This window comes from Phasianus colchicus, chromosome 1, assembly GCF_987193195.1.
Source record: "Phasianus colchicus chromosome 1, bPhaCol1.hap1.1, whole genome shotgun sequence".
Classification (NCBI taxonomy): Eukaryota; Metazoa; Chordata; class Aves; order Galliformes; family Phasianidae; genus Phasianus; species Phasianus colchicus.
Window position 1 is genome coordinate 92,763,284 of NC_143436.1, and position 27,907 is coordinate 92,791,190.

The 27,907-nt window shown below is 39.2% G+C and overlaps 1 protein-coding gene across 7 annotated transcripts in view; it reads left to right on the plus strand.

Annotated features, from left to right (window-relative positions):
* The first annotated feature begins 1,277 nt into the window (after positions 1-1,277).
* The window catches only part of EPHA6 (EPH receptor A6), a 515,780-nt gene continuing 489,150 nt past the window's right edge, over positions 1,278-27,907 (plus strand). For all 7 annotated transcript variants that reach the window (XM_090152397.1, XM_090152418.1, XM_090152412.1 and 4 more), the window contains exon 1: positions 1,278-2,080. In XM_090152397.1, the coding sequence (XP_090008523.1) occupies positions 1,978-2,080 (103 nt within the window). In that variant the 5' untranslated portion in view covers positions 1,278-1,977. The remainder of the gene's footprint in view (positions 2,081-27,907) is intronic.

The window sequence follows — 27,907 nt, forward strand, 5'->3', positions numbered from 1 at the left end:
ATTTTTTTCCTTATGCTTTTCCTTTCTTTTTGAGTAAGATTTCATTTCTTTATGTGAGGTGGTTAATTCAGCTAAATGTGGGAAATTTTGCAGTAGAACAGCTATGAGCTGGAAGGATTCACATTAAAAAAATAATAAATCAAATGTGTATTTCGTTGTTGGCTTTGTTCACTGAAAGACTCCTTTGAAAATAATCTAAGACCTGATTCTTAAATCTAAGTTCTGAATGTATTCTTTTTTTCTTGCATTACAAAGTGATTGTCTCCTCATACAGCTTTTCTGAGCGTCTGCTCAGGCATCTCAGGAGAAGCTCTGTTGTGCTCTGGTTTGGGACACTGTGGCTGCATTACTACTGACTGCATGGGATCTGTGGATGCACAGAAGCCTTGGGAATGAAACAGCTTTTCTTCTACATGCGCATTTGGACACTTGATTTTAGGAACTCATATGCAGAAATGTGGAACCACGCAAAAATGAGGAAGAACTTTTTTACTGTGAGAAGGACGGAGCCCTGGAGCAGGCTAACAAGAGAGGTGGTCTTCTCAGGAGATACTCAAGACCTGTATGCACATCTGACCACGCAACCCGCTGTAGGAAACTGCTTTAGCAGGGGGTTGGACTCAATAACTTCCACAGTTCCCTTCCAGCCCCTAAATTCTGTGAGTCTGTGATTCCTGTTTTGTTGTTGTTTTCTCTTCTTGTCTTTGAATAAATCCGGAAATGGAAATGCTCAACGAAAAGAAACAGAAGAAACAACTCCAACACCCGGGACAGCACCTGGGACAATTCCGAGTGTAGCGCTCACGCAGTGAATCCGTCCCAAGAGCGCGCACTGCCCGAGGCGGAGGCGCGGCGCAGGCCGGCCAGCAGCAGGCAGAGCCGTACCTCCACCTGGCTCACCTGCGCCTGCTGCCAGCGCCGCGCCGCGCGCCAAGTTCGCCGCTCGCCTCCCGTCAGGCTCCTTCCAGGCCCCGCCGCCGCGGCCGGGCGTTTTGCCTTGTCAACTAACCCCCTCTAGCGCCCAGCCGGCCGCATCTGACCCGCGGGCTGCGAGCCGAGGGGGCGCCTCTCCTCCTTCCATCCCTCCCCTCCCCTCGCCGAGGCGCGCCGCGCACCTCACGCCCGCACTCCCCTCTGAGGGCGGCTGAGGAGGGGCCGCCGCCGCCGCCCAAAGGCTCTCCCCCCCGCGCCTCTCCCCGCGCGCTCCCGGCCGCCCGTTTGGCCGGCGGGCCGCCCGTGCCCGAGCGCCCCCGGCGCGGGGCCGCGCCGCCCTCCCGGCGGACCGGCAGCCGCCGGGCTGGGGCCGTGCCGCTCGGCGGGGGAGCGGCGGCACCAAAAGCCGCGGCCGGGAGCGCGAGACGCAGATCGGGAGCGAGCGACGGAGATCGCACTAGAGCCGCCGCGGCTCAGAGGGAGAGGCAGAGCGGGGCGAGAGGCGGTGGCGGCGGGGCCGGGGATGCCGCCCTGCAAGTTTTGTTGATGCCGCGGGGAGCGTGAGGAGGCGCCCAGCCCCGCTCCCCTCCCCGCCTGCAGCCCGGCGGTGGGGCAGGACCCTCCTCCGCTATGGGATACTGAAGCCCCTCGGCGCTGCCTCCGGCCGGGGATGAGGCGCGGACGGCGGAGGAGGCTGCCGGAGCTGCCGGCGGCGCCTCTGCGGGGCTGAAGGGCCGCCCAGGAGCGGGGCTCAGCCCGAAGTTGCCGAAGCTCTCCCGCTCGTCAGCGCCGCCGCCCCTCGTGGCCGTGCGGCACGGGGCTCCCGCACCCCTCGCCGCCTTCCAGCTCTCCCTCCTTCCGCCGCCGTGCCCCGGGACGCCGCCGGTGGATGCGCCCGCCCCGGCCCGGGCAGCCCCCGGCGGCAGCGCACGCAGCGCCGCGCGCCCCGGACCCCGGCGGGGCCGCGGGAGGCGGGCGGGGGTCGCGCCGCGGCGTTCCCCGCCGGCCTGAAGGAGGACGCGGGGCGCTCGGCGGGCCCCAGCCATGGGGTGTCGCGACGCGCGGGGGCTGCTCTGGAGATTCGGCCTCTTCCTCCCCCTGCTGACGGCGCGCCCCGCAGCCGGCGGACACGGCGCCTCCAACCAAGGTGAGGGCGGCCGCGGGGCCGCAACTTTCCGGCGGGCGCGGGGCGGTGGGGAGGGGGCTCCGCACCCAGCCGGGCAGCGGGATCGGCGTCTCGGAGGAGCGGGGCGGGAGCTGCCCGGCGGCATCCGCTGGGGGCGGCCCCGTGAAAGTTGGGTGCGGGAGAGAGGGGAGCACGGAACCGAGCGGGGCCGCGGCTGTGCGCTGCCCTCCGGAGCAGGAGCCGGAGCGGCCGAACTTGCGGCGGACTGAAAGTTGTCCCCGCTGAGACAGAGCGGCGGCATCCCGCCATGTGAAATGGGATTGCTGAGGGATAAAGCCGGCTCGTGTCGAGCGGGTTTCAGGGTGCGTCGCTCGCGTTAAGAGACATCGTTGCCCTTAACACCTGGTTTGGCTGCTCGAAAAAAAATCCTCATTGAGAGTTTTTGTCACAGGTGCGTGCTCATCAGGTCCAGCTGGAGACTGGTTGTTGAATTGCTGAAGCAATGTGCCCCTGGGTAGGAAAGGGAATCACCCTACTTAGAGAAATGAAGATTAAAATGCGCGGCACACTCAGATGGTATCAATTGTTAGAAAAAGCTGGAAAAAAAAAAGTCACTGATTGTGAAACATTGTGTTCTACGTTATTGAACATCTGGATAGAGCAGAGCATTTCCATAACTGTTTATTTATTATACATCTCTCTACTTAGTTGTGGAGGAGGTAGGATGCATCTATTTCTGCATTCAGACTCCTTCCTACTTTGTTTGTTTGTTTGTTTTGTTTTTGTTTTTTTACAATTTGCTTTTGTACAGTTTACCTTTCCCAGTCGGGGGTTTTACTGGGATGTGAGTGAAAATACAGGAGCTGAAGGGCAGCTCTAAATGCTGCTTCTAGCAGAAATTATGTTACCTATTACTGTTGAAAGAAGTGCTGAATATGACTGTGTTGGAAAGTAATGAGCAAATAGCTTTTTACTTGTGGAGTACTACCAAATTTGTAGTTCATTTATTTTCACGCTTTGCTTTTACATTCTTTTTTCTGTGTTCATTATATTTACATGGGTACCAGTAAAAAGAGAGAATAAAACACTGGGAAAACAGGAAGATGTGATAGTTCAGGCACTAAACCCTTCAGCAATCAGGGTCAGATATGGTAGGGATGTTTCAAGGAATAGTATTTCTTTACTTCTTCTGCACTGAAAGTGATGGATAATTTCAGTCTGTAAATGGATAACATATAGTCATATTAATGCTCTATTGCTTTTTGTCCTTACTCATGTTTTAGACAACATCAGATTCTCATAGAAAGCAGCACAAAACAGTTCTTCTTTTATGTCATTCTTATTAGTGCATACTAACGTCTGCCACATTACCACAAGACCTAACAAGACACAGGAATGCTCTTGAAAGTAATTCATGTGTGCTATAGAATAATTGGGACATTCTACACATCAGCAGTAAAGAACTTTTATTAAATAGTGCAAGTTGGATTAAGATAGTTTAAAATAAATTACTAAATTAATACTCGATATTCCTGGGATTAACTTGGTAATAATTTTAAACAGCAGTTAAAACAGGGGAAAATTATTGCCCATCAGCCCAAAGAAAAGTCTATCAAGGTTGGAGTGGATCTTTGATATGGACATAACTTTCCCCAGCAAGTTCAAGTATTGAGACAGTGGCTGCACAGAGTACTGATAAATTTCTTAACTTTTGAATAACTTCTCTTTCTGCTCTTTGTTTGAAACCTCTATCAAAGAGAGAGATCTCTTGTCTTTGGTTTTGCCATTCTACACAGAAGTCTAATTAGTCTAACTCAACCAAACACATGAACTGGAGATTTACTGGATTTTCACCCATTTAAAGATGCTAGCAATAAACATCAACTTTTAATGATGACCTTCTCTAAAGCCAGAAATTGAATAAAAGAAAAATAAGTACAGTGAAGCAGTTGCACATTACGTAGCACGTAAGTTTAAAATGCCAGTGACTAATATTTAGAATCTCAGCTATGAAGAATATTTTGAAATTTTGTGCTGTTGGCTGAGGGAAAAAAAAAAATTCTTAAACTTTCATAAGGTGATATTTCAGACGATACATTTTGGAAACAAGTTTGCATTAATTGGTGTTGGCTTTTCACTAATAGTAGTTATAGTCATTATAACTTAGCTTAGTTTTACTATCCAAAATGTTTGGCCTTCTGTTTTGTATTTACAAGCATACCAGCACCAATACAAACTTGCAAAGGAAGATTTTGCTTGGATTGTTTGATGGGGGAAAAATGTGGAAGGGGAATAAGCTTATTAATCCAGTCTGGGAAACAGAAAGCCTTTCCTCTTCATTCTTAATGATTTATTTTCTGTTACTAAAGAGGGATTTTTAGATTATTAATGCACTTCAGTCTTATAAATAACCATGCTGGAGTTTATCTTTTTGTTTGTTTTCTGCGAACAAAAAGATATTTGTTTTGATATAGTTCCAAGACTCTCAGGTTGTCTTTCTTCAACCAGTAAATCAATTCATGGTGTCTTACAGTATCTGTAGCAAGCCAGACAGAAACAATACTATTGACAGAGAAGTGAGCTTACTCATTCATCTTAATGGAGTGGTAAGTTCAAAAAACAAATAATGACCATGCCAAGAACTAGATTTTACTGTTAAGAAAAATCCTGTAGGTAAGCAAGGCCATGAAGCTGCGTAGGAACCTGTATCACTGCAGTCTGAAACTGAATGTCTCAAAACAAAAACCTCAATTACTGCTGTGGGTTGAGTGCCTGCATGTTCATCTAAATTTTGATTGAGTGTGACATCTGGTTACAGACCAGTCATATTGTTGTGCAAGATTTCAGCCTGAGTTGTTGGTTGGCTGATTGCTAGAATATGCTGGATTGAACAAATACTCTCAGACCTAAAGATACAAATAAGAGCATCTGAAATGTGATCTTTGTGTAAAACATGAGCTGTTAGGATAGAGATAGCATCAGTTAATAGTATGATGCTGTCCTTTGCTAAGCATGCATGTAAGTGTCCACATACATATTAACCAGAAAGAATTTTTGCATACTAGTTTCTTGGAAACTATAGTTGCTGTTATCTTTCACCAGACAATTGATTTCTGCAGTAAACTATAGGGCTTGCATACTTCATCATGTCTACCAGTGAACTATAAAAGCAAGTTGTATGCTTTTTCAGCTACCAGGTGTCACTATATCTTACTAGGTTATGCAAGGTTCTTTTCTTATGCTTCCTTCTAAAAGGCAAAAATATTCATTTCCTACTGAAAAAAAAAAAAAAAAAAAAAAGGTTAAGAAATAATGTCAAGCATCAATTCCAAAATTTATATGGCATCTATTTTCACAATGATTATGCCTGACGTAAATTGGGTAGCTTAAAGTATGTAATAGAGCCTTGTGATTCACATATTAAAATCTGAGACACTAGTGACCTTGAGTTCTTCATCAGTTCAAAGATGTTGGCCTGTATTTATCCATATATTTATTTTTATGTAAGTACAGTCTATCACAGAGAAATACTCATTTTCAATTCAGCACTCAAAAATTTCTTGTACTATTAAAGAAACCAGGGCTGAGGGTAGAGGCTGAACTTTTCTCTGAATGACACAAATGCTGATGTTTTGCTGCTAGAGGATGCCTCATTCTTTGAGAAATGCAGGTGTTGGGAAGTAGGCTGTGCTGCTGCCTGCATTGTAGTCACTGTGGCAGATTCTGCTGTTAGTTGTCCAGCTGGTATTCTTTGTGAGCATTTACATAATTAGGCAAAAAAAAAAAAAGCTATTGTGGTAGAAGTTTAGTTCTCTTTTAAGCACGTATGGAAAACACAAAACTTGTCCCACTCTATTAAGATTTTTTTTGTTTTTTAATATTTCTACCCTATTTATTTTTCAGTGATAAGGATGACTATGGAACCTCCACAGATGTAGATATGCATGAAATGACCTTTTTACCCAAAAGCCTAGATTTGGATGCCTTAAATATCTGAGATACCTGAGGTGAACAGAATTGAAGCTAGTGCTTCATGATATATTCATGGCTTTGTATTTAGCAGTATTAACTGCTGTTTGGATATTTTGTTATTTTTGAGCAGCTTAGGATGATTAGTATGAAAATAATAAAAAAAAATAATGTATAGCTCAACTGTCAGTTAAGATCTCATTTTCTTCTGTAATTTTGTTCTTTAATTCTCATGTAATTTGGGGTGTGAAAACACCTTAGAGGCACTGAAATATTTCCAGAATTACACGGCTTGGCCCTGTTAAGAAAGGAGGCTAAACGCTGGAAGGAATTATGGAAATATAGACTGAAGAGAACTGCTGATGGTTAGTGAGCAGTGTTTTCTCCATCTCTCATGATTTATTCAGGGAGATCAGTGTTTTCAGTTTCAGCGGGTGTCATGCTTGTGTTAGGAAACAAACCAGTGCAGTTCCTAGAAACCAGTGTAACACTAGCATGGAGATGGTGACTGTCCTGTCTCTGCTTCCTATTCTAAGTTCCTTTCCGAAGGATCTGCTGCTGGTTGTTCTCCATCTAGACCTCAAAATCAGATTAGCTATACTTTAGGTTTGATCCAGAATGACCGTTCTTAACTTCCTATGGATTTAACTGTCAGTGTTTCAACATAAAACTTTGTTTTTGCCACATCAGATAGTTTTCAAATGAAAGAAGGAAGGAGTGTGCAAGAAATTCAGTTATATTCCTATGGAAAACTCCTCCTGGGTTTCCAGGTACATATTTTAGGTCTAAATAATTCGTTACAAACTCTATCTGAGGGCTCTCCTGGGTATCTGATGTCAGACTTCTCAACTGTGAATTTTAGAGAAGTCAGTTAAGTAGATGTTTTGTCAGTGAGATGTACAGGACATTAATATTCAGTTTGTTAGCTACATTTTGTAAAATTAGAAGCCTAATTTGATTACAGTCTCCTTTAACTAATCACCTATACTTAGAAGCTGATATACATATGCTGTATGAGAAATTTTGTATTATTCTTGGATCCAAATATAGCACAGTTAGGATATTTCCTTATTTCAGCTGGATGTGTAAAATGGAACGTCTCCATTAGGATCGCTGGCTTACTCTGCCTTGACATTGACATAAAGAAGAGGCTGGCCTTTTGTTTGTCATGCCCTTCAATGCTGAAATCCATGATACGGAGATAGAAAGGTGAACAGTACAGAAATAGAGAAGTAGAGAAAGAAATTATTTATGCCAAATCTGTTCTGATATCAGGAAACCAGGTATAATGTGGAAGAGGTCAAAGAAAGTTGTCAGTTGTGAACAATGCATCTTCAGAAACCATTTTTGAACTTGTAAATGGTACACCAGTCTTCATAGTGGAGTGTTAGAACCAAGAACTACTAGGGAAGATTTCTCTTGCACAATAAAAATATAGTTTTTTTTGCAGGATTTCTTTTTGTACAGTGATCTGCACAAATTAACTTATTTAACTCTATGAAAAAGTTTTTTTTCAGACTTTTTTCTTAGACTGCTTTTTAATTTCTGAATGACAATTTTTTTTTTCTCATAGTTTTTGCCTTAGTCGACTTACTTTGTGACAATGTCTTAAAATTCTGAACTTTTTAGTAATGTTTGTTTCAATTCTTGAATAGATTTGCAATACTTTTTAGTAACCTGAACACCAATGTTTTGTTTAATATACTTAATTTGTAAATACATTTTTCATTTCAGCATTTGTTCCTCAAAATATAATCATCAGTCCGTCTTCTATTATAATGATGCCAGAATATTTCCAGACGATACCATACAAAAGCCTCTCAAATTTAACACTGAAATTACCTTCAGCTCACTCGTTTCTCTTTTAACCTCTCTAGATAGCTTTCCAGTCTACCTCTTATTCCATCAATCCTTATACTAGTTCCAGTGATGCTTTCATTATTGCTTTTGTGAGACCTTTTCTTGTGAGTGTGTATGTATGTTTGTAGGTAGACTTGTGCTTTCCCATGTCTAAGAATAAGTCAGTTTAAAATAAAGGCATTAAGGAGAACTCTTTTCAATTAATGTAGCATCCATTTGTAATGCAAGTATGACCTTTAATCTGCTGTAGAACACAGCTTTGAGGCCAGAGTCGTCTTTAAATCAAGTGTCTATTTTATTTGGGTATCTGAAGCTCATCAGTCATGTTAAAAAAACATTTTCCTAGTCAGTAGGAAAAATTATATTGAACTGTCTCACTCACATAAGGTGAAACATCAGTATGTTAGCATTTCCAGCACTTAGTAAGATCTCTGGATTTGGACTAAATTCTACTGTCCCATAAGAAAACAAAAATACTGAGCACCATGATAATGTTGAGGATTTAATCATCAGAGGTTTATTATTTTCAATCAATGCAGGTATTTTTATTATGCTTTAGATGCTTCTATATATAATAAAGAAACTCCACTCATGCAATCAATGCACAGGTGTTTTTCCTCCCAGTTGGTGATACTGTAAAAACAGTTGCCTTCTCTTTAAACAGTTGTTTCATGGTACCTGAAATTTTAAGCTAGCCGGAACCATAGCTTTATGTGTTGGGTTTTTTTTAATCTAATTGCATTCTAAATACATTAAGCCCCAACAGTTGTCATTGTTTTTAAGGTAATAGGGTCTTTTATCTTTAAATTGAGACCAGGTTAAAAAACACTGTGATATTGCTGCTGTTTCTTTTGACAATCTAGTAGAGTCGGTTTTGTAAAATATCTTTAAAAATATGAGAAAATTATATCTAGATTAAAAAAAAAACCTTCTTTTCTGTAGAATGATCTAAGGATTTTGAAAGTATTTTGTCTCTAGTTATAAAAACGCAAAATTCACATCAATTCTGAACTCTGGATTCAAAGCCACAGAAACATTTCATTTTTTACAAAATGACAGAGATAGTGTAGAATACACTGTATGAACATCAAGCACAGGCTTGAAACTTGGCGAATCAAAGCTAAGGTACTTCAGGTCTGAATGTTTCCCTGTAAAGAATAGTATATTACAAAATTTGTTTTTAAACAATCCCGAAGTCTTCCTTACTCTCACACTCCCTCTGACAAATACTTCCCTCCCAGAAAGAGGGACAAATTCTTTCTCCGCTGTGTTTGAAAGTTCTGTGTTACTGTAATTTTAATGCAAAGAAGGAGCAAAACTGAATTTTTGATGAAAAATCAAATACTGATCTTGCTTTGTATTCTATACCAGAGAAGGCTGTGCTTCATTTGCTCACCTGGTCGCATACTGCCATACTAATGTATGACCAGGACTGGTCTCTTCTCATGAGCTCATTTTGCCATCTAGCCCAAAACAGTTCCAGCATTGGAAACACAGAAAATGTTTTCCTCTTCTCTCCTTTCACCCTCTTTCCCTTTCCAGCATCCTCTCCCACTGCCTCCCTCATCAGGGTAACTGTGTGTACTCGTACTTCTAAACTGAATCTGGATCTGATGAACTTGAAGTGAGCCTTCACTGTTGCAAGTGGATTATAGTGGACTCACTAATTACGTGAGTCAAACAACACATGTTAAGGTTTCTCACTAGAAATGTTAGGTAATATGTTCTATTATGCTTATCAAGCTCCTTAATTCCTTAATCAATTTGTTAATAGTAGAATGCTTAGTATTTAAACTCATTTCAGCTTTGATGGTTACTTTAAAATCTCTGATTATAAACAGACATTTCGTGAACAATACATATTTAGTCAAGTTCAGTAATGGTTTTGTATTTGACAGTTAACTATTAAAATTATATCTGTCTGTTTTCTAGTTCTCACTTTTCCCTGCTCCTTCCACATTATGGATGCAGTGAAGTAAGAGAAGCAAGAAAATAAAAATATAATTGGTCAGTAGCAGGTATATCTACTTTTCTTTTAGTCTTAGTCCGAAAACCAGGCTATACAGTGTGCTGGTAGAGAGATCTTCTTCAAGTCATTGAAGAAACAAGAATTTAAACATGTAATACTCTTTACTAAAAATTACTGGTCTGTGTTTAGGTAGATTTATTAGAAGTTGATAGAGGTTTTTTTTTTTTTTTTTCACTCTTACTAGAAGTGATTTTATTTATTCTGAGCTGACTGAATTCCAGACAGTTTTTGAAGGCGTCTGTTCTTTGCTGATGGGTTCTCTGAGAAGGCTAATACCAGATTAATGATGACTAGATGCACGCCTGCTCTTCATGGGTCAGTGCTACTCTTCATTGGATACCATAGGTATACAACCGAAGCAACCTAGAATGTTTTAATATGCAGGCATGTTAACTGCGTTTGTGATACAGCGTTCCTTCATTGAAATTACAGAAGATTAAGCTTAGAATAAAATCATAGCTGTGTCGATTCTGTGCAAAAAGAAAGATGGGCAGAAGTGCCATTTGTAACAAGCTCCTGTGAAGGTACATACACAGAATGAGGACATAGCATAAGATAGATTTACTGGGAGTTTCACAGCCTCAATCCACTTAATGGCTTCTGCTCCTAGGACAAAAGGGGAAAAGTCACATATAGCAAACAGTATAATTGAGGCTAGGGACCCTTGGTTAGAGTGTACTTGCTGCTGTAATTTCCATTTTCTGGCTGCTGGATACTTCTTAGTTTAAAATGAACGAATAAAAGAGTGAATTAGAAAGCATTCTGTAAAATAATGCAGTAGCATTTTAAAGTTGGTACAAGTGATTAACTCTCTGATATGTACCAATCCAGTTTTCCCAATGTATTCCAACTGCTGATTTAAAATAAAATTCTGTAGAAAAGTTTTGGCTAAAATTGAAAATTATGTCCAAATATATTTTGGACATATTAGAAAAAAAAAAAAGTGGAAGGAGATCTAGGCATTCTTTTCACTCTGTTTTGTTTATATTGCTGAAACTGTTAAATATTTACATGCCAGAATGATGCAGTAGGAATAACCAGTAGGAGGATTATATTAGTTTTAATCATTCAGTTTAGTGGACTTTAGTTCTTGGAGGAACATTTTATTTAGATAAATATGTGTACTGTTAATATTTAGAAATGAAGAAACATGAACTTCTAAACCAAATTTGATCTCAGATTGTTGTCATATGCAATGAAAAACTAAACCCAATTGCTGCTGAGACAACAGTAAAAATGTTTTTCCTCTGAATTAAAAAAAAAAAAAAAAAAAGGTTTTATGCCCTAATTTCAGAAATATACTGAAACGTCTGTGTTGTGGTTTAACTCGGCAAGTGGCTGAGCACCACACAAATGGTTCTCTCACTGCCCCCTTCACAATGGGATGGGGGAGCAAACTGAAAAAAACAAAGTAGAACTTATGGGTTGAGATAAAATTATTTATTAACGTAGAGAAAAGGGAAATAGTCACAACATATATGTCTATATATAAAGTGTTGTGCAAGTAATTGCTCACCACTATTAATGTCATATTAATGGTTACTCTTAATGAAGATGACTGTAATTGTGTTATCATATGCCCCCTTTTTCTGTAGGCTACCTAAAACTAAGGGGCATCTTGCTTAGAAAAGAAAAATGAAAGCTAATGGCTGGAATGAGTCAACATTTCTTGCTACTGTTTAATACGTGCCCCTGTGCAAACATTATACTACATACAGAGTTGTTTTTCCAGTGTTTAATCTCTTTAAAACTATTTTTTCCCAATATTCCTTTCAGCCTCTGGACTGAGGAGAAGAATTAAAGACCAGAACTTTTATCTTAGGTAACCAGCTTTAGACACCCTCTGTACATTCTAAGCAATCAGTTTTTCACATGCTCATAAAAAAGCTTCTGTTGACTACTCCAAGAGCTATCTTTTCCTGAAGTTTAGGTTTCTTGTGTTAAATTGAGTATCAGGAAGATGTGATACTTTCATTGATCAATTGTACACCTTGTATTATGTGATACACTCAGGATCTGACAGACAAATGGTGGTAGAAGTGGGTACGACACCTTAGCTTTCAATATATGCTTCAGCTAAATTCATTGCATTTTTGTTGTTGTTGTACATAACTAAGTAGTTCTTTGTTTGGAACGTTTTGATCCTACATTAAAAAATTATCAAAACTCAATTTGTCAAAATGTTGAATGCAAAGGAATTGAGTTAAAGATTTGAAACTTTCTTGCCACGTTGTTTGTCTTGACAGTCTTCCTGAAGGCAAAACATCAGTCTCGCAGTGGAGGCTTTATCCAATTGGTTCAAGTTTGACCCCCACAGTCTTAGGGTCCAGCTATTTTTGATGTAGTCCATGAGTCATAGTGACTTGTGTGCTGGCTCTTCCTAACTTTTAAATGTGGAAATCGCTAATCCCATTAATGTAAAAATATAATTAATATGAATTTCCTTTATGACCTCATTTTTTACATTTTCAGAAGATCTTTATTTTCTTCCTCTTCACTGATCATTCACATAGAATGGTGGTTAGTTTAGACCGACAGAATAATCCTCTACTAAATCTGAATTAAGGCAAAAGAGACTCCATTTTACATGGCATGAAGTCATGCACTTTGCTAGTAAGTTGTGTTAAGCAACAAAGGAATTTTGAAGAAAAGTATATTCATTTAGAGGTTACACAATAAAGTTGTCCTCATTGGGTTGTGTAAGAGCTCCAATGACTACAACCTCTCATTCTTTAGCTCCTAATAACATTACTTGTTCTTCTTCTCTTTTTATTTTTCTTAACCTTATGCTTCTGAATAGTTTATGTCCCACTATTTCCCTTTATTTTGTTGTTCTATTCCTCACTTTGCTGCATTTGACCTGGGATGTTTGTCTTTCTGAGGTCTGTCGGGATGAGAATACTGCTGAAAGCTTGCTGCACTTATTGATTTGGCAACCAGGAGATAGAAAGAGACAACCTCTTGTGCACCTTCCCTGTCTTAGGTTGGAGTATACTTGTTTGCTCTGTGATAACAGTGTCAGCAGAGTCAAATAGGTATGTAAAGTCTGTTAAGCTTGGAATGCATTAAGAATAAATAAGCTTTGGCGGTGCCAAAATTTCAGTGCAATATAATAAACAAGTTCAGCTTGGATAAATGTGAACTTATAGCAAGGGACATCAGCGAACTGCTATCAAGATAGTCCAAATGACAGAAATACCAGTGTTCATTAATTAAAAATGCAAAACATATTTTCCCTTGTCTTGCTCTTGGAAATATTTGAACAGCTTTATTTGAAATGTTTTCTCAGAAATGTATTTCAAACATTTAAATATTCTGTATTGAATTCTGACTGAACATTTTAATATGCAAAATATTTGAAAGGTAAAAAAGCGTGTCTGAAAATTTTACTTAGGTAGCCTGAGTTACAGCCATAGTTAGAATGGAGATCACTCTCATAGCTATTTTTCCCCTTTTTTACTTTCTCATGACATGCTTTTTTTTTTGCCAGAGTATATAAAAAGTTATAATAATGTTTAGCCTGTCCAGTTTACTAATAATCATTTTCCTTACAAATAGAGTAATGAGTAGTTTTAAATAATGTCCTGAAGCCTTTCACTAGTGAATTTCCATCATATTAGAGAAAATTAGCAAATTATTTTTAATAGCTATAGTCTGATAGATTTATCTTATATTGGAGAGGTGTGCCTCAAGTTATAAAAACTGATTGAAATTGGTGACACAGATGGACATTTTGAAAACAGGAAAGAAAATCAATAAAAGATTAGACTTGATTAGATGTTGACATTTAGGACTACGCACAGAGAATATTAAAATTTACTGACAACGGTGTTCTTCCTGATTTGCATTTCTACCTCTATTCTTTTTTTCAGATGTATCATGGTACATACATTATAAAGGTTAATGAACAAATGATGATAAAATTACCATATAGATCATAGAATCTTTTGAGTTGGAAGGTCCCTTAAAAGTCATCTAGTCCAACTCACCTGCAATGAACAGGGACGTCTACAGTTAGAAAGCCCTTGCAGCCTGAACTTGAATGTGTCCAAGGATAAGGCTTCCACCACCTGCCTGGGCAAGCTGTTCCAATGCCTCACTATTCTTACTGTAATTTTTTTTTTCCTTATATCCAGTCTAAAGCTCCTGTCTTATAGTTTGAAACCATTTCCCCTTGTCCTGTCACAACAGACCCTGTAAAAAATCTGTACTCTTCTTTCTTACACCTCCACCCTCACTTTAGATATTGAAAAGATGCTGTCAGGCCTCCTTGGAGTCTTCTCTTCTCCAGGTTGAATAGCTCCAGCTCTCTGAGTCTGTCCTTGTAAGAGGGGGGTTCCATCCCTTGGATCATTTTTGTGGCTCTTCTCTGGATACACTGTAACAGGTCCACATCTCTCCTATACTGAGAATTCTACATCTGAACACAGTACTCCAGGTGAGGTCTCACCAGTGCAGAGTAGAGCTTTGTTTGATGCAGTGCAGGATATATGCGGTTGGCTTTCTGGGGTGCAAGAGCACATTGCTCGTTCATGTACAGCTTGCCATTCACCAGTACCATCAGGCCCTTTTTAGCAGGGCTATTTTTCATCCTTATATCCTCCAGTTTGTGCTCATAAGTAGGGGTTGCCACAGCCCAGGTGCAAGAACTTGGATTGCTCTCAGATCATCTGATTGCTCAGGCTGTAGCCTGGAGGGATGCATGTTTGATAATCTAGTTTGTTTTATGTGAAAACTATTTCTATTTATTTTTAAACTTATTTTTATGCAAAATTTTGAATTTCTTAATGTTTAGGTTGCACCAGAATCATTTATGAAGTGATTTTCCACCTTACCTTGCTCCATACATTTGTTTGTAAGAGCAAGTTTCTTCGTTCTCTGCACTTGAAAAGTATTTTGTTTGAAAACTCACTTTTTGAGAAGATGACTTCCATGTCAGCAGAGAACATCTTTAGCAAAATTGCAGATAACGTAAAAGCCAGGAGGAAAGCTGATAGGCCAGAGGGCTGTGCTGCCATCCAGAGGGCCCCTAACAGGCTGGAGAAATAGGCTGACAGAAATCTCATGAAATTCAACAAGATGAAGTGCAGAGTCCTGCACCTGGGGAGGAACAACCCCCAGGAGCCATGACATGCTGGGATCCAATCAGCTGAAAAGCAACACTGTGGAAAAGGGCTTGGAAGGCCTGGTAGACGTCAAATTGAATGTGAGCCAGAGATGAACCTTTGCAGCAAAGGCAACTGACAGTGTCTGGGGCTGCATTAAGCAAGTACTGACAGTGGTTGAAGGAAGGTAATCCTTCTCCCCTCAGCGCTAGTAAGGCTGCACCTGGAGTGCTGAGTCAAGTTATGAGCCCTTCAGTACAAGAAAGAATTGGGTGAAGGACCATGGAGAAGATGGAGGGACTGGACTCTCCTGTTAGGAGAGGCTGAGAGAGCTGGGATGGTTCAGCATGGAGAAGAGGAGGCTCAGAAAAGATCTTAACGGTGTGTATAAAAACCTACAGAGGGAGCACAAAGAACAGAATCAGTCTCTTGTTGGTTGTGCTCAGTGTCAGGGCAAGAGGCAAAGGGCATAACCTGGAACACAGAAGGTGCCATCTGAACATAAAGAAACACTCCTTTACGGAGTGCTAGCATAGGCTGCACAGTGAGAATGTGAGGTCTCCTCCTAGGAGATCTTCACACGCTGCCTGGACAGGGCCTTAGGCAAACCTCAGAAAGGCTTGCTTGAACATAGTACTCTAGAAGGCTCCTCTAACCTCAAGCATTTTGCAACTCAGCAAAATGCATCAATATGGAACCTGAATTTTAGCAATGGACGTTTCTGTTTTACTAAGAATTGTCTTGCTATACCCAACAATAACTGTAGCGAATCCTAAGATTCCCACTGCATCTAATTGCATATCCTAGAAAGTAGGAATGAAAGAAAAAATCCCCAAGAAATAAAATATTTTCAAAGCAGAAAAAAAAAAAAAAATCATACTATATGTCCATTTACAAATGACAGTGGTTGATGTAAGTTATCTGGAGCTGCATTCAGTCAGCATGTCCTTGATTTCATTTACACTGTAGTTCAAAAGTGAAATGTTTGGTTTTCATAAAAGGGAAAAAGGAAAATGGTGGAACCTGATTTGCTGCATCACAAAGCTCAGGTCTGAATCAGACATTTACCAGGCGTTATGTCCAAATGAGATAGATTACTCCAAATTCAGTGAATGCACTGCCCAAATAACCTGATTCTTTGAACTGCCTGGTACTAGTTCAAGCTGATGTCATAGTTATTCAGAAAAAATTGCTTTCAATGTTTGAGCTTCAGGGTCACTACCATATGGAACACGTTGAAAGGATTTTGACCTGATTTAAACTAAGTGAAAACTATAGAAAGTGTTTAAGACACCCTCTTGATATTAAATATTTTATGAATAAAGAAATATTGTTGTTGGTAATCTTAATGGAAGTAGTGTTCTGTGAGCAAAGATAAGCATATTTATGCAGTTGTAAGTATGATTTTCATTTGCAAACTACTATAGGGAACCTGATTTAGCAGGAGTTGGATTTTAGGGGTCCCTTCCAACTCCTACAATTCTATGATTTTGTGACTCATTAAAGTAAAATGATAAAACCACTGAAATAGCAGTTTGTTTTTTTTATTTTTCAAATTTTGAGATGGAGCAGTACATTTCTGAAAAGGAAGGAGAGAAGACTATAGGAAGGAGGAAGAGAAGATTAAAAGTCAAGTTCTTCTGACTCTCTCTTACATGAATATTCCAATTTACAAAATTTTGGGTTTAGTTTTGGAGAAAAAAAAAATTACATGTGTAAGTGTATTGGTTTGTATATTCCAAGTAAGCTCTAAGTGTTTTTAAAAGTGTGTTAGTAGAGAAAATAAAAGGTTTTATTCCAGTGTAGGATGGGGAAGAAATGTCATGAACTTGAGCTCATTGATTCAATTTTTATTGCTCAAAACTGCTACAGTTCATAAAATTCAGTTTTACAGACTATTAGTCCATAATGTGGGTTATGTCCTTTGGAGACTTATGTTAAAGATAAATGGAGTAGTTCAGAAAGATCTATGTTGTAGCTTTATGGAGGAAGTTCAAAAATTATTTAAGTGCTCATGACTGTGTTCCAAGAGGAAGTGGAATAAGAAGAGTTGCCAACAGGTTTGAAGTTAGGAAAGAAAATAAACACTGGAAGAGTCTGTTTATCCTTTAGCAACAGACTTAGTTTCTATGGAGGAGAAGAAAAAAAAAATTGCTGCAATGTTACTGGCATTGAAAGCTGTTTTTTTAGTTAGTTTGTTTGTTTTTCTATTGCTCACGACAGAGAAAGTGGTATTTGCACTAGTGATATGCGCTAGGACTGTTCACACTCAGCACGGAGTGTCTATAACAGGAACACAGGATTGGAAAGGAGGTTTGTTATAATAAGCAAATGCCTCACCTGACTGTATGAAGAATTGATTAGTTTTCATTTTAAGTCTAATTAATTGATGTTTCCTCATTATTCCCATTGGAGGGTTTATAAATTGTATTTATAAACTGCACTTGCTAGTAGATAGCACCTACTTGTTCCTTTGCTGGTCTTACTGTTGCCCTTACTTGTTCTTCTTCCTTTTCAAATTCATGTGTTCTTGAAAAAATGCATCCAAAAGTGTGTGTGGTTTTGTAGGTGAGATTTTACTGGTACTTCATGCAACACTAGTACTTCTGTTGAAAATACTTGCCACTTTCTGGGGTGGAATTTTTCTCCTTAATTTCTATGTCATTTGACTGGGCCTTGTTTGTCTTGTCACCAGCTAATATGTGAGAGTCTTAACCTTCTCTGTTTGCTGCTAAATTTTTTATATATATACATATAAATATATGAGGGCTGCTCTGAAAGTAATGCCTCCTATTTTATTATGTTGACACATGATGTCAGAGACAGAAATTGGCGGTATGGCAGTAGACAATGAGCCTTCCCACTAGTATTCCATTACATTTTATTGCTGTGTGACAGCAGAGAGACAGTCTGAAACCATGTGATCTAACCATGGAAGTGAGTATGAAGCAAAACTGTGTCACTGAATTCCTCCTTGTGGAAAAATTGCACCCTTTGACATTCATCAATGATTGCTGAATGTTTATGGAGACCAAACAGTGGATATTAGCATAGTGAAAGATGTACTGCATAGGCAACTTTTCCATAGCAGCGATGCCATCATAGCAACTGTGAAACAGTGGGCCACCTCCACTGGTGTTACTGTGCTTTTTGTATCTGTTGTAGTTTCCATGGAAATAAATAGGAGACATTGCTTTCAGAACAACTTGTGTGCGTCTGTGCGCACACGTGTGTGTATATTCAGCTCCTTTTGGATCATCTTACTATTTCTATTTGCTGTCCTCCCTTTTCTATTAACCAGACACAAAGAATATTTCCTTCTCTCCCTACAACTCCCTACAAAGTGTTCCAGCCTTCAGTCATGTTCACAGTGCCTCTCCCATGAAAAAGTCCTATTAGATTAAACCCCTACTTTGACCAAGGACATTACTGGAACATTATATAAGATATGTCTCACGACTAGTCTTAGGGAAATGAAAATTGCAAAGTTATATACTTTCTGTCTCAAATCATGCCTCTTATGAACATCCTCACCTCTTCTGCTCTCTATTTAAAGCAGCTAAAATGCTTTTACAGCTTGCTTCAGTTTCCTAACTCAGATTTATTTCTGGCATTTATACAATAAAATGTACACAGTATGCTAGAATATTCACTATCTACACAGTGTTGTCACACAAACAGTAATTTAATAATACCTTAGCTATAAAAACAGAAATAATCTTTCATGACTTTTGTAGTTTCAAAATACTTTTCTATCTGTATAATTCTGAATTAAGCCTGGAAAACATAGTGCATTCTCAAAGTCAAATTGAATGAAATTATGCTCGAATTCAGCTGTAATTTTACCTTAATGCATTATAATTCAGATGTCAGGTTTTTCTTCCCTAATTTGATTCCTCTTGGCTATTAGGATCACTCAGTACTTACTCTGCTTTATTGCACTTAGATGAAATAAATTAAGCTGTACAGCAATATAAAAGATAATATTCATTGTTATAAATTTGGCGTTTACATGAATGAAACATCTTAAATTCCCCCTTCATCTGTTTTAAATTAAGTATGAGATTTAAATCACTTGCTCTGATTGAGAGCAAGCACAGGAAATGAAGGGATTGTGGACAATCAAAAAAGCATACTGAGATTCTCATCAAGGCATTCATTATTGTTGGTGGGAAACAACGTTAAACAATAATTGGTTGCATTCACATAGAGGATAGAAAAACCTGCCACGAGACAGAATTATATCCATACTCTGAGAATCACTTTGAACAGGTGAACAAGGGAAAACAACTTGCAGACTATTTTCAAATTGCTCAGATATCGTGGTAGCTAGCTCTTGCAAGAAAAGAAAAGCCTTAGGTAAACATAGGTTTATAAAATATGTGTAATAAGTCTGTGTTCAATAGTAGGTATTATCTCCTTTTATCTTTTTTCTTTTTTTTTTAAACTAGGCTTGTGGATGTATTCTTAATTTTCATCTGTCATTGTTTTGGCTGGGTGAATTTTCTTCATTGAGGCGTTTATGATACTGTGTTTTGGATTTTTGATGAAAATAGTGTTGATAACACACCGAAGGTTTAGCTGTTGCAGAGCAGTGCTTGCAGAGAGCCAGGGGCTCTCCTGCTCCTTGTGCCGCCCTGCCAGCCAGGAGCTGGGGATGCACTGGGAGCTGGGAAGGGATTCAGCCCAGACAGTGACACAGACTGGCCAAAGGGATGTCCTCTGCTGCACGTCCTCATGCTCAGCAACAAAAGCAGAAAGAATGAGGAAGACAGAGATGTTTGGAGTGATAGTGTTTATCTTCTGAAGAAAGTGCTGTGCATGCTGAGCCTTGCTTTCTTGGGAGTGGCTGTACACCTGCGAGCCCATGGGAAGCAACAAATAAATGCTTTGCTTGTAAGCATAGCTCTTGCTTTCCCTAGTAAACTCTTTTTGTCTCAGCCCATGAATACTTGCACTTTTTACCTTCTTGATGCTGTCCTTCATCTCAACTGAGGAGAGTAAGTGAGGAAGTGTGTGGTACTGAGCTTCCTGCTGGGATTAAACCACAACATCATCCTAACACCCTTCCTTTGAATACCGATTCTCTCCATCTCATTCCTTATTTAATCGTTGTTATAATCTCACTCATCTTTAATATATGTAGAGAAAAAATACATACAATAAAAAACATTTGGGCAGAAACAGTTCATAGATTCAAATTCTTAAATTAATCTATGTTAAATCTACTGAGCATACTACATTTACTTCACAAATACTCTATCATTATTGAAAATGAAAGCTTGTTTCTTGCAGATAGGCAAGGTAGGCATTTATCATACACTCTGAAATAGAAATGAAGACAGTTTAGTTGTTTTATTTTTAATATGTGCTGTAAATTGCCATATTTTGAAAGACTATGATTTAGAATTTTGGAAAAATCAGTTACTGATAATATATTTTGCAATTTAGATAGAATTCTGATGACACGTCATTTTAATGAGAGCAGATATGTGCAAAACCTATTAGCTGCCTCTTCTTTCCAACTCGTATGTTATTTCTAATGTGCATCTATCTTTTAATGCAGTCAATGTTTGTCATCTTCCCATACAGCCCAGCTATCCATTAGCACTTTTCAGTGTGTTCTCTGATTATATGATAGTCTCCAATCCACATTTTCCTACAACCCCAGTTCTGCTGTTAATTGCTGCTCAGTGTAAGTAATTTTTCGTTTTCCTTTCCCTTTTTGGTGTTCCTGAAACATTTGCCTTCAGGCTAGCCATTTCTCCCTCAGGTAACACAGTGTATCTTTGGACTGTCTTAAGCTCTACCACCAATTCTGTAAGACTACATGTCCTTTTTGCCACATCTGTTCACATTATGCTCCTAGAGAATTCATTGTCATACTGCTTTGGTCCACCCATTCAATCCATTCTCTGCTTCGTAGATGTCATTAATCATTTTCATCAAACTGAGGTTCCTACAGTACTCACTCAGGGGAGAATCACTCAGATTTGCTCACTGTGGTAAAAGTACCTGTCCTTCACAAACTCACCTTCGGTATTTCGAGTTTCTGGTTCTGTCCTCCACAGACAACTATTTTCTGCCTTTCCTCAGTACTTGTTCCATCTAGCTAGTTTACTACTTGCTTCTTTTACAGATGACACTATACTCCATGTCTCTAGCTTTACTTACAAATCCACTGGAGTTCCAATTAAACTTTGACTGACAATACAAGTAGAGACTCTTAAAAATCAGGGACCTTTGTGGGCAAGGGAGAACAATTGAATTATCTGTTCTGTAAGACTTGTATGACATGTAGAAAGGTACATTAAATCTGGGCCTAGGTGCCAGAGTCGTACTGGTTCATTCTTTTTCTGTCACTCTTTTTTGTGACTTTCAAACACACATGTAGCCATACTGTAGTGCATTTCTTTTATAGAAAACTAGATTATTAAAACATGCAGTTTTGGAAGGCTTCATTAGTAGAACTTAAACTGCTATTGATGATCTTCCGTGCATGTTTTCATGGTGCTTTAATAATGTCTGGTAAAATCTTCAGACAAAGGTGAAAACAAAATTTCTATGAAACTGCATATTTTGGGGCTTTAGATGATGGGTTTGCAAGAGCAGAAAAGTTTCCTAAAGGAGTGGCATAAAGTCCATTCTTCATGTGTTTTTCAAAGTATTTATGTATAAAGAACTTTCTTGGTAAGAAGTTCAGGGGCAGTAGTAATTTGTCAGGCCTGGGTCTTTGTTGTGTTGGTAAAAAATATTTCATAGAATCACATAATTGTAGGGGTCAGAAGGGATTTCTGGACATCATCAAGTCCAACCCTCTTAATAAAGCAGCTTCCTTACAGGAAGTTGCACAGGCAGGCATGAAGATGCATCTTGAATATCTCCAGAGAAGGCGACTCCATAACCTTTCTGGGCAGCCTGTGCCAGGGCTCTGTCACTCTCACAGTAGGTAAGTTCTTCCTCATGTTTGTATATTTCTTGAGTTCCAGTTTCTGTCTGTTACCCCTTGTCCTGTTGCTGCATGCCACTGAAAGGAGTCTGGCCCCATCAACTTGACTCCCACACTTTAGGTATTTATAAACTGACGAGATCCTCTCTCAGTCTTCTCCAGAGTGAAGCATCCCAGGTCTCTCAGCCTTTCTTCATATGGAAGGTGTTCCATGCCCTCAGTCATCTCTGTGACTCTGCTGGATTCTCTCTGGAAGTTCCCTATCTTTTTGAACTGGAAAGCCTAGAATAACATAGTATTTTGGCTATGGCCTCTCCAGGGCAGAGTAGAGGGGGAGGATCACTTCTGTTGACCTGCTGATCATACTCTTTTTAATACACCCCAGGACACTTTTCGACTTCTTGGCCACAAGGGCACACTGCTGGCTCATGGCCAGTCTGTTGTCCAGCAGGACATGCAGGTCCTTCTCTGCAGAGCTCCTCTCCAGCAAGTCATCCCTACCTGCACTAGTGCATATGGTTATTTCTCCACAGGTGCAGTATCCTGCACTCTTTCTCACTGAAGTTCATTAGGTTCCTCTCCACCCAACTCACTAGTCTGTCCAGATCTCACTGGATGGCAGCACAACCTTCTGGTGTGTCAGCCACACCTCCCAGCTTTGTATCATCAGTAAATTTACTGAGGGTGGACTCTATCCCTTAATCCAGATTGTTGATAAAGATACTGAACAAGACTGGTCTCAGTACTGATCCCTGGGGAACACTACTAAATACAGGCCTCCAACTGGACTCTGCAATATTGATCACAATCCTCTGAGCTCTACCAATCAAGTCAGTTCATACTAGACCATAAATAAACATACTGGATACATGTATCTATACTGGCTATCCCTCCCAAATAATCTGGGAGCACTTTCATTACGTTTTAATCTTCATTTATGAGCAAAGAAGATTTTATAAATTATTCCCTATTTTTCCCTAAAGAGTAATGCATCTCCACAGTCATGACGCTATTTGTACCATTCTCTCATTTTCTAGGTTCAAACATTTCAGACAGAATAGCAAAAGAGAAGGAAAAAAAAACTTTTTAAGAAAAACGGCATGAAGCATATTTCAAACTTTACCTTCGTGATACTCATTCAAATATAAGGGTTCCCACATTCTGAAGTAACTGTGGATGTAATATTATATAGTCTATATTTGGCATTGCCTTCAAAGTCCCCTGGCAGCACTCAAACTATCTTCAATGACATTCCCCTTGCATCCTAGGGATATCTAACAGACACTTAAGTCTCAAGCAGCCCTTCAAAGCAGTGCTTTGAACTAAGTCAGCTGAAGAATGCTACTGAATTTCCAGCAGCAGCGATGCTATACTGTACCTGCCAAATCATCATGCCCCAGATGTGTTCATTTCAGGTCACTGGAAGTCTCACAAATTCTTTCCACGTTTATGTGTGTTACACATGACTACCTCTTGTTACAAAACAGACTGTTTGCAGCCATAGCAAAAATGACTGGTTTTACTTTTTACACTGTTTTAGCAGTTGGTTTATTTGCTTTAATTATTTTTATGAAAGTATTACAATGTTAGGTTACAATTTAATTCTTTTTCTGCAGATGCTTATGTTCTAAGAGTAATGGACTAGGAAAAGACATACTAGAAGATATTCCCTGTGTCATCTTCAATTCATTTTTTGCACTATAGAAAATTCAAAAGAAGTAAAAAGAAGCAAAAAAAAGTAATATGGAAAAGCAGTATGTGAAATCAGAAAAAAAAAAAAACATTTAATTTATCCATTTTGACGATTATATAGTCACGAAAGAAAAAGAAGATATACTCTTGAATATGAAATCACTTATTCAACAGGTCAGGCATAAAAGCTTACCGCATGAATGATGGCATTCTCAGATCTATTTTATGCTCTTCAGTTATCTTTGAAATCTTAATGTCTATGCACATGCATTAAAAGTATATCACTCAAAGCTTAAAGTCTGACTGTAGTAGAGACAAACACTTCCATGCCGTGCAATCTTTTAAAGCAATTTGATTTTTGGTTAGATAGTCAAAACTTATTTCCTGTCAAGTAAATGACAGGATGTTGTATATTTATTTGTTGATAGCATTAGAAGTATTGCAAACCTGATTATTTTGTAAAAACAATTGAGCCTTCATACTGATGTTCCACTGTAAGTAAAGAGACCAAGACTTTCAAAGCTAGCAATTATTAGCATGTGCTTTAGTTTGACAGCCTGACCCAGCACCTGTAAAATGTTCATGCTGTGAAAGCTTGGTGCTTGACACCATAAATTATAAATGAAGAGCTAGTGGAAAAAGTGACAGACTGATTCAGTGAAAGAGAGAATTACAAAGCTGGAAAACATTAAACTGACTGGCTGTGTGGATATTTAATCAAAGGAGAAAGGAAAGATTTTATCATCATGAATTTAAGCCGGGAATATCTCTGGGAATATTTGTCATGAGTGGAACAACTCACAACTCTTCTTTCAAATAAGTTTTATTTACTTTGGTATATTTTTGAGGCTCTGCATTGAAAGAGACTATTTAATATAGCCAGATGTTAACTTAATGTTTTCCAAGTTGCCTTTTGAGTTCCTTTTTGGTTGTTTTTTTTCATAGTTCTAAACTTCTAGACTCTTCTTCTGTAAGTATTATACAGTATAACCATAAGGCCAGCTGTAGTAAACCTTTCAGTTTCAGAGTAGCTGACTTATGAAGTAAGTGAGATGCCACTCAGAAATCAAGGGAGGCAATTTGGTTGTTTTAGTTGGGAGCACTGACACCTTTGAAAGTCATGAGTGCTTCTGCTTTGATATTCTCAGAGTTGGTGTCTCTACCGATGACTTGCCTTATCTGCTGACAGTTAAAACCATTACTAACTACATCACTTTTAAGAAGCAGAAAAAAATACAAATATAGGCATGATAGCACTTCCCTATCTTTTGTATGTCTCTTGTTTTCTTTGGTCAGGGAGCTTGTTCTTGTATTTGAGTGTGTTCATCATGCTTATGGTGTTGTTGTATACTTGCAATGGATTATTATAATATCCTGTCACTTCTGGAGGTTTGTTTATATAACTTCAGAATAAATTTGTGTTGGTAATTCAAATTGCAACAATGAAATTAATGGGGATTAAACCCCACATGGGCAGATGTGCTTTTCCACTGTCAGTGCCACTTCATGCAGACATTGTTCGCTTGCAAAAGAAGGTACTCAAGTACTGAAACAAATCGAATCATAGAATCATTTATGTTGGAAAAGGCTACTAAGATCATCAAGTCCAACTGTTAACTTCATATTGCCAAGTCTACCACTAACCCATGTCCGTAAGTACCCCATTTGGATGTCTAAGTACCTCAGAGATCTGCAATTTATGGGCTATATAGGGTCTCTGCTTTCTGTATCATAACTTTTCTGTCTGCAAAATAGGAATGACCCCTATTTGTGACACAAAAATGCTGACTACATCTAGGTAAACCCTTATTTAACAGCCTACAGTTAAGAAGTTATACTGAACTACATAAGTAGTAGAAGACAGAGTAGTAAAGAGCCTTTGGATTCAGAAGGCAGATCTGTGCCTCCAGTCTTTCACCTGAGGCCGGTTCTACATCTCTTGGCCACAAAAATGCTTGCTTGCATGCTTCACAGCTTCTCTTTCCACATCTGATCTGTCCATAAGTTGGAGCTTCATTCTCCTTGTTCCTACTCTCAATTTTGTTAAGAACAGCATGTTCTGTGGCCCTTGCTGCGTGTGTGGGAATAGGCAGCTCCAAGGGCCCTGCTTTTTGCCTGAGCTGGATCATTGCCTCAGTACTTGAGTTAACTTGAGTTAAAGATGCAGAAAAACTTCTTCATGGAGCCATGTTGTGAGTCAAGCATGAGCTCTCTTTAGTTGCTTCAGCCTTTGTACCTCTTCTAACATCTGCCTGTTTTGTTCCTCAGAGTATCAAATAGCTAATTTTTCATCATGGTTAGTAATTAACCATGTTGATAACCATATTTGAGTAAGCAGTGGCCATTTATCTTCCCAGTCCCTGTCTGTCACCTTATCAGCTGTTCTTCTCCTACCATCTCTATTTAAAAGGAAGAGGTCTGTGTTGGTTTTGATTCTCGTTCTACTTGAAAAGACAGGTCAGATCCTTGAAAGTACCTCTGTATCAATCTGTCCATTTTTTCATGGGGCAAGGTGAACCCGTGCAATACCATTTTTTACTTAACTAATAGAGGGGCTGGGTCTTTGGATCAGTGCAGTGTAGGAAGAAGCAGGTGAATAAGCTGGGTTTGATTATCTCCATGATCTCCTGTAAGAAGTTTCTACACTGTTTAAAGGGGGAAATCCCAAGAAATGGAGAGTGTGGGAACATTAGTTATGGAAGTAGTAACTTCATTATTAGCCTGCGTGACAATTATGCATGGCTATACCTTTCTAAAATCTTTTGTGTGTTTTTTTCACAAACGGATTGTTGCCATGTAACTTTTTCTTTTTTTTTTTTTTCCCATCACTCCAAAAACATTAGTATAGTAAAAGATATAAAAGGGAGTGCTTGTAAGAATGCAGAACAAAAAAAAGGTTAGCAGTAAAGTGGAGAACATTAAGCCTAGTGTCACGACTCCACAAATGAAGTCTCAACCTAATAGGATTGACTTCAGCACACAAGTCATGGGTACTTTGCCACTGCAAGGAAAGAGAAATCCACTTGTCTGAATTTCACTGTTTCTCATTTCCCTAATGAAGATACACTCAGGTTAATAAATATAGCTGATAAAACTGTCAGGTGTTCATGTTCATTTAGAAAAATCTGCCCAGTAATCTACTGTTGACATGAACATGATGGTGAATTGCATATCAACTAGCTTTTTCAAGTCAGAATGAAAATTACTACATAGGGCAGCTGGGTTGTTATCTTAATTATGTGAGTCCTGTTTTTATCAGGGCTGGTCCTTGACTTCCTTGCATCTCACCCAAAAAATCAAAAGCCTAGGACAATAGTACAGATGACATAAACCAGCTCCGGCGTTATTTTCTGGGTCTGCAAAAATTATTAATTTATCTCACTTCATTTTAGCAGGAATCCACTCTGAGAAGAAATGCCTCAGAAATAAAGGCTTAATGGGTAAGATCACACCATTTCCTTGGAATCTGAGGTCTTTTTTTTTCCCATGTGAAGATTTCTACCAGCCAAAACTTATTTTTCAGTTCTGTTTTTGCTACCTGTCTTGCAGGGCTGACAGTGCAGCACCCAACCTCTTCTGCTGCATTACAAATGTAGAAATTTGTTCCTTTTGGCTCAGCAATGGATTTGAAGACCTCCTCCTGTCTTATTCCCCTGTTAGTCACTGCAGTGTTCAACTAAATCACTTTGAAATCACTTTGACGCAGTGCTCTTGGGAAAATCTGTATTACGGTCTTGAAGAAGTAGGATATTACCTATTTGGTTTTCATTTCGCTGTTACCTGAGGAAAAGTCAGTGGTTATGTGTTTTTTAGGTAAAATCATTTTTTCTAAACATGAATATGCTTTCTCTTTACATCAGTAATTTCTTTTTTTCTTGTATTTATGGACAGGACTCAGTTTGGGGAAGCAAGAATGTATGTTAGACCTCAAAACAGACAGTATCTTAGGGCAAAGCGACTTGTGAAGTGGTAAAATACGTAGTTAAGATATAGCTTTGAATAACTTGGCATTATAGCTATTATCCCAGAAAAAAATTAAGTGCAGAAATTGTTGTGTGTTTCAGCACAACAGATAGATTTTCTACTGCTTGCTTCCTAGACTGTTGTATCAGTGTGGAGGTGACACAGTCTCTAGTTAAACTGTACAGCAGTTTTTCCAGCTCTAGGTCATCATGCAGGGGGGCTCCTGAGAGATCTGTTGCAAAATAGGAAGAAAGGTCATTTCTCTTTTCTTCATTTTCCTG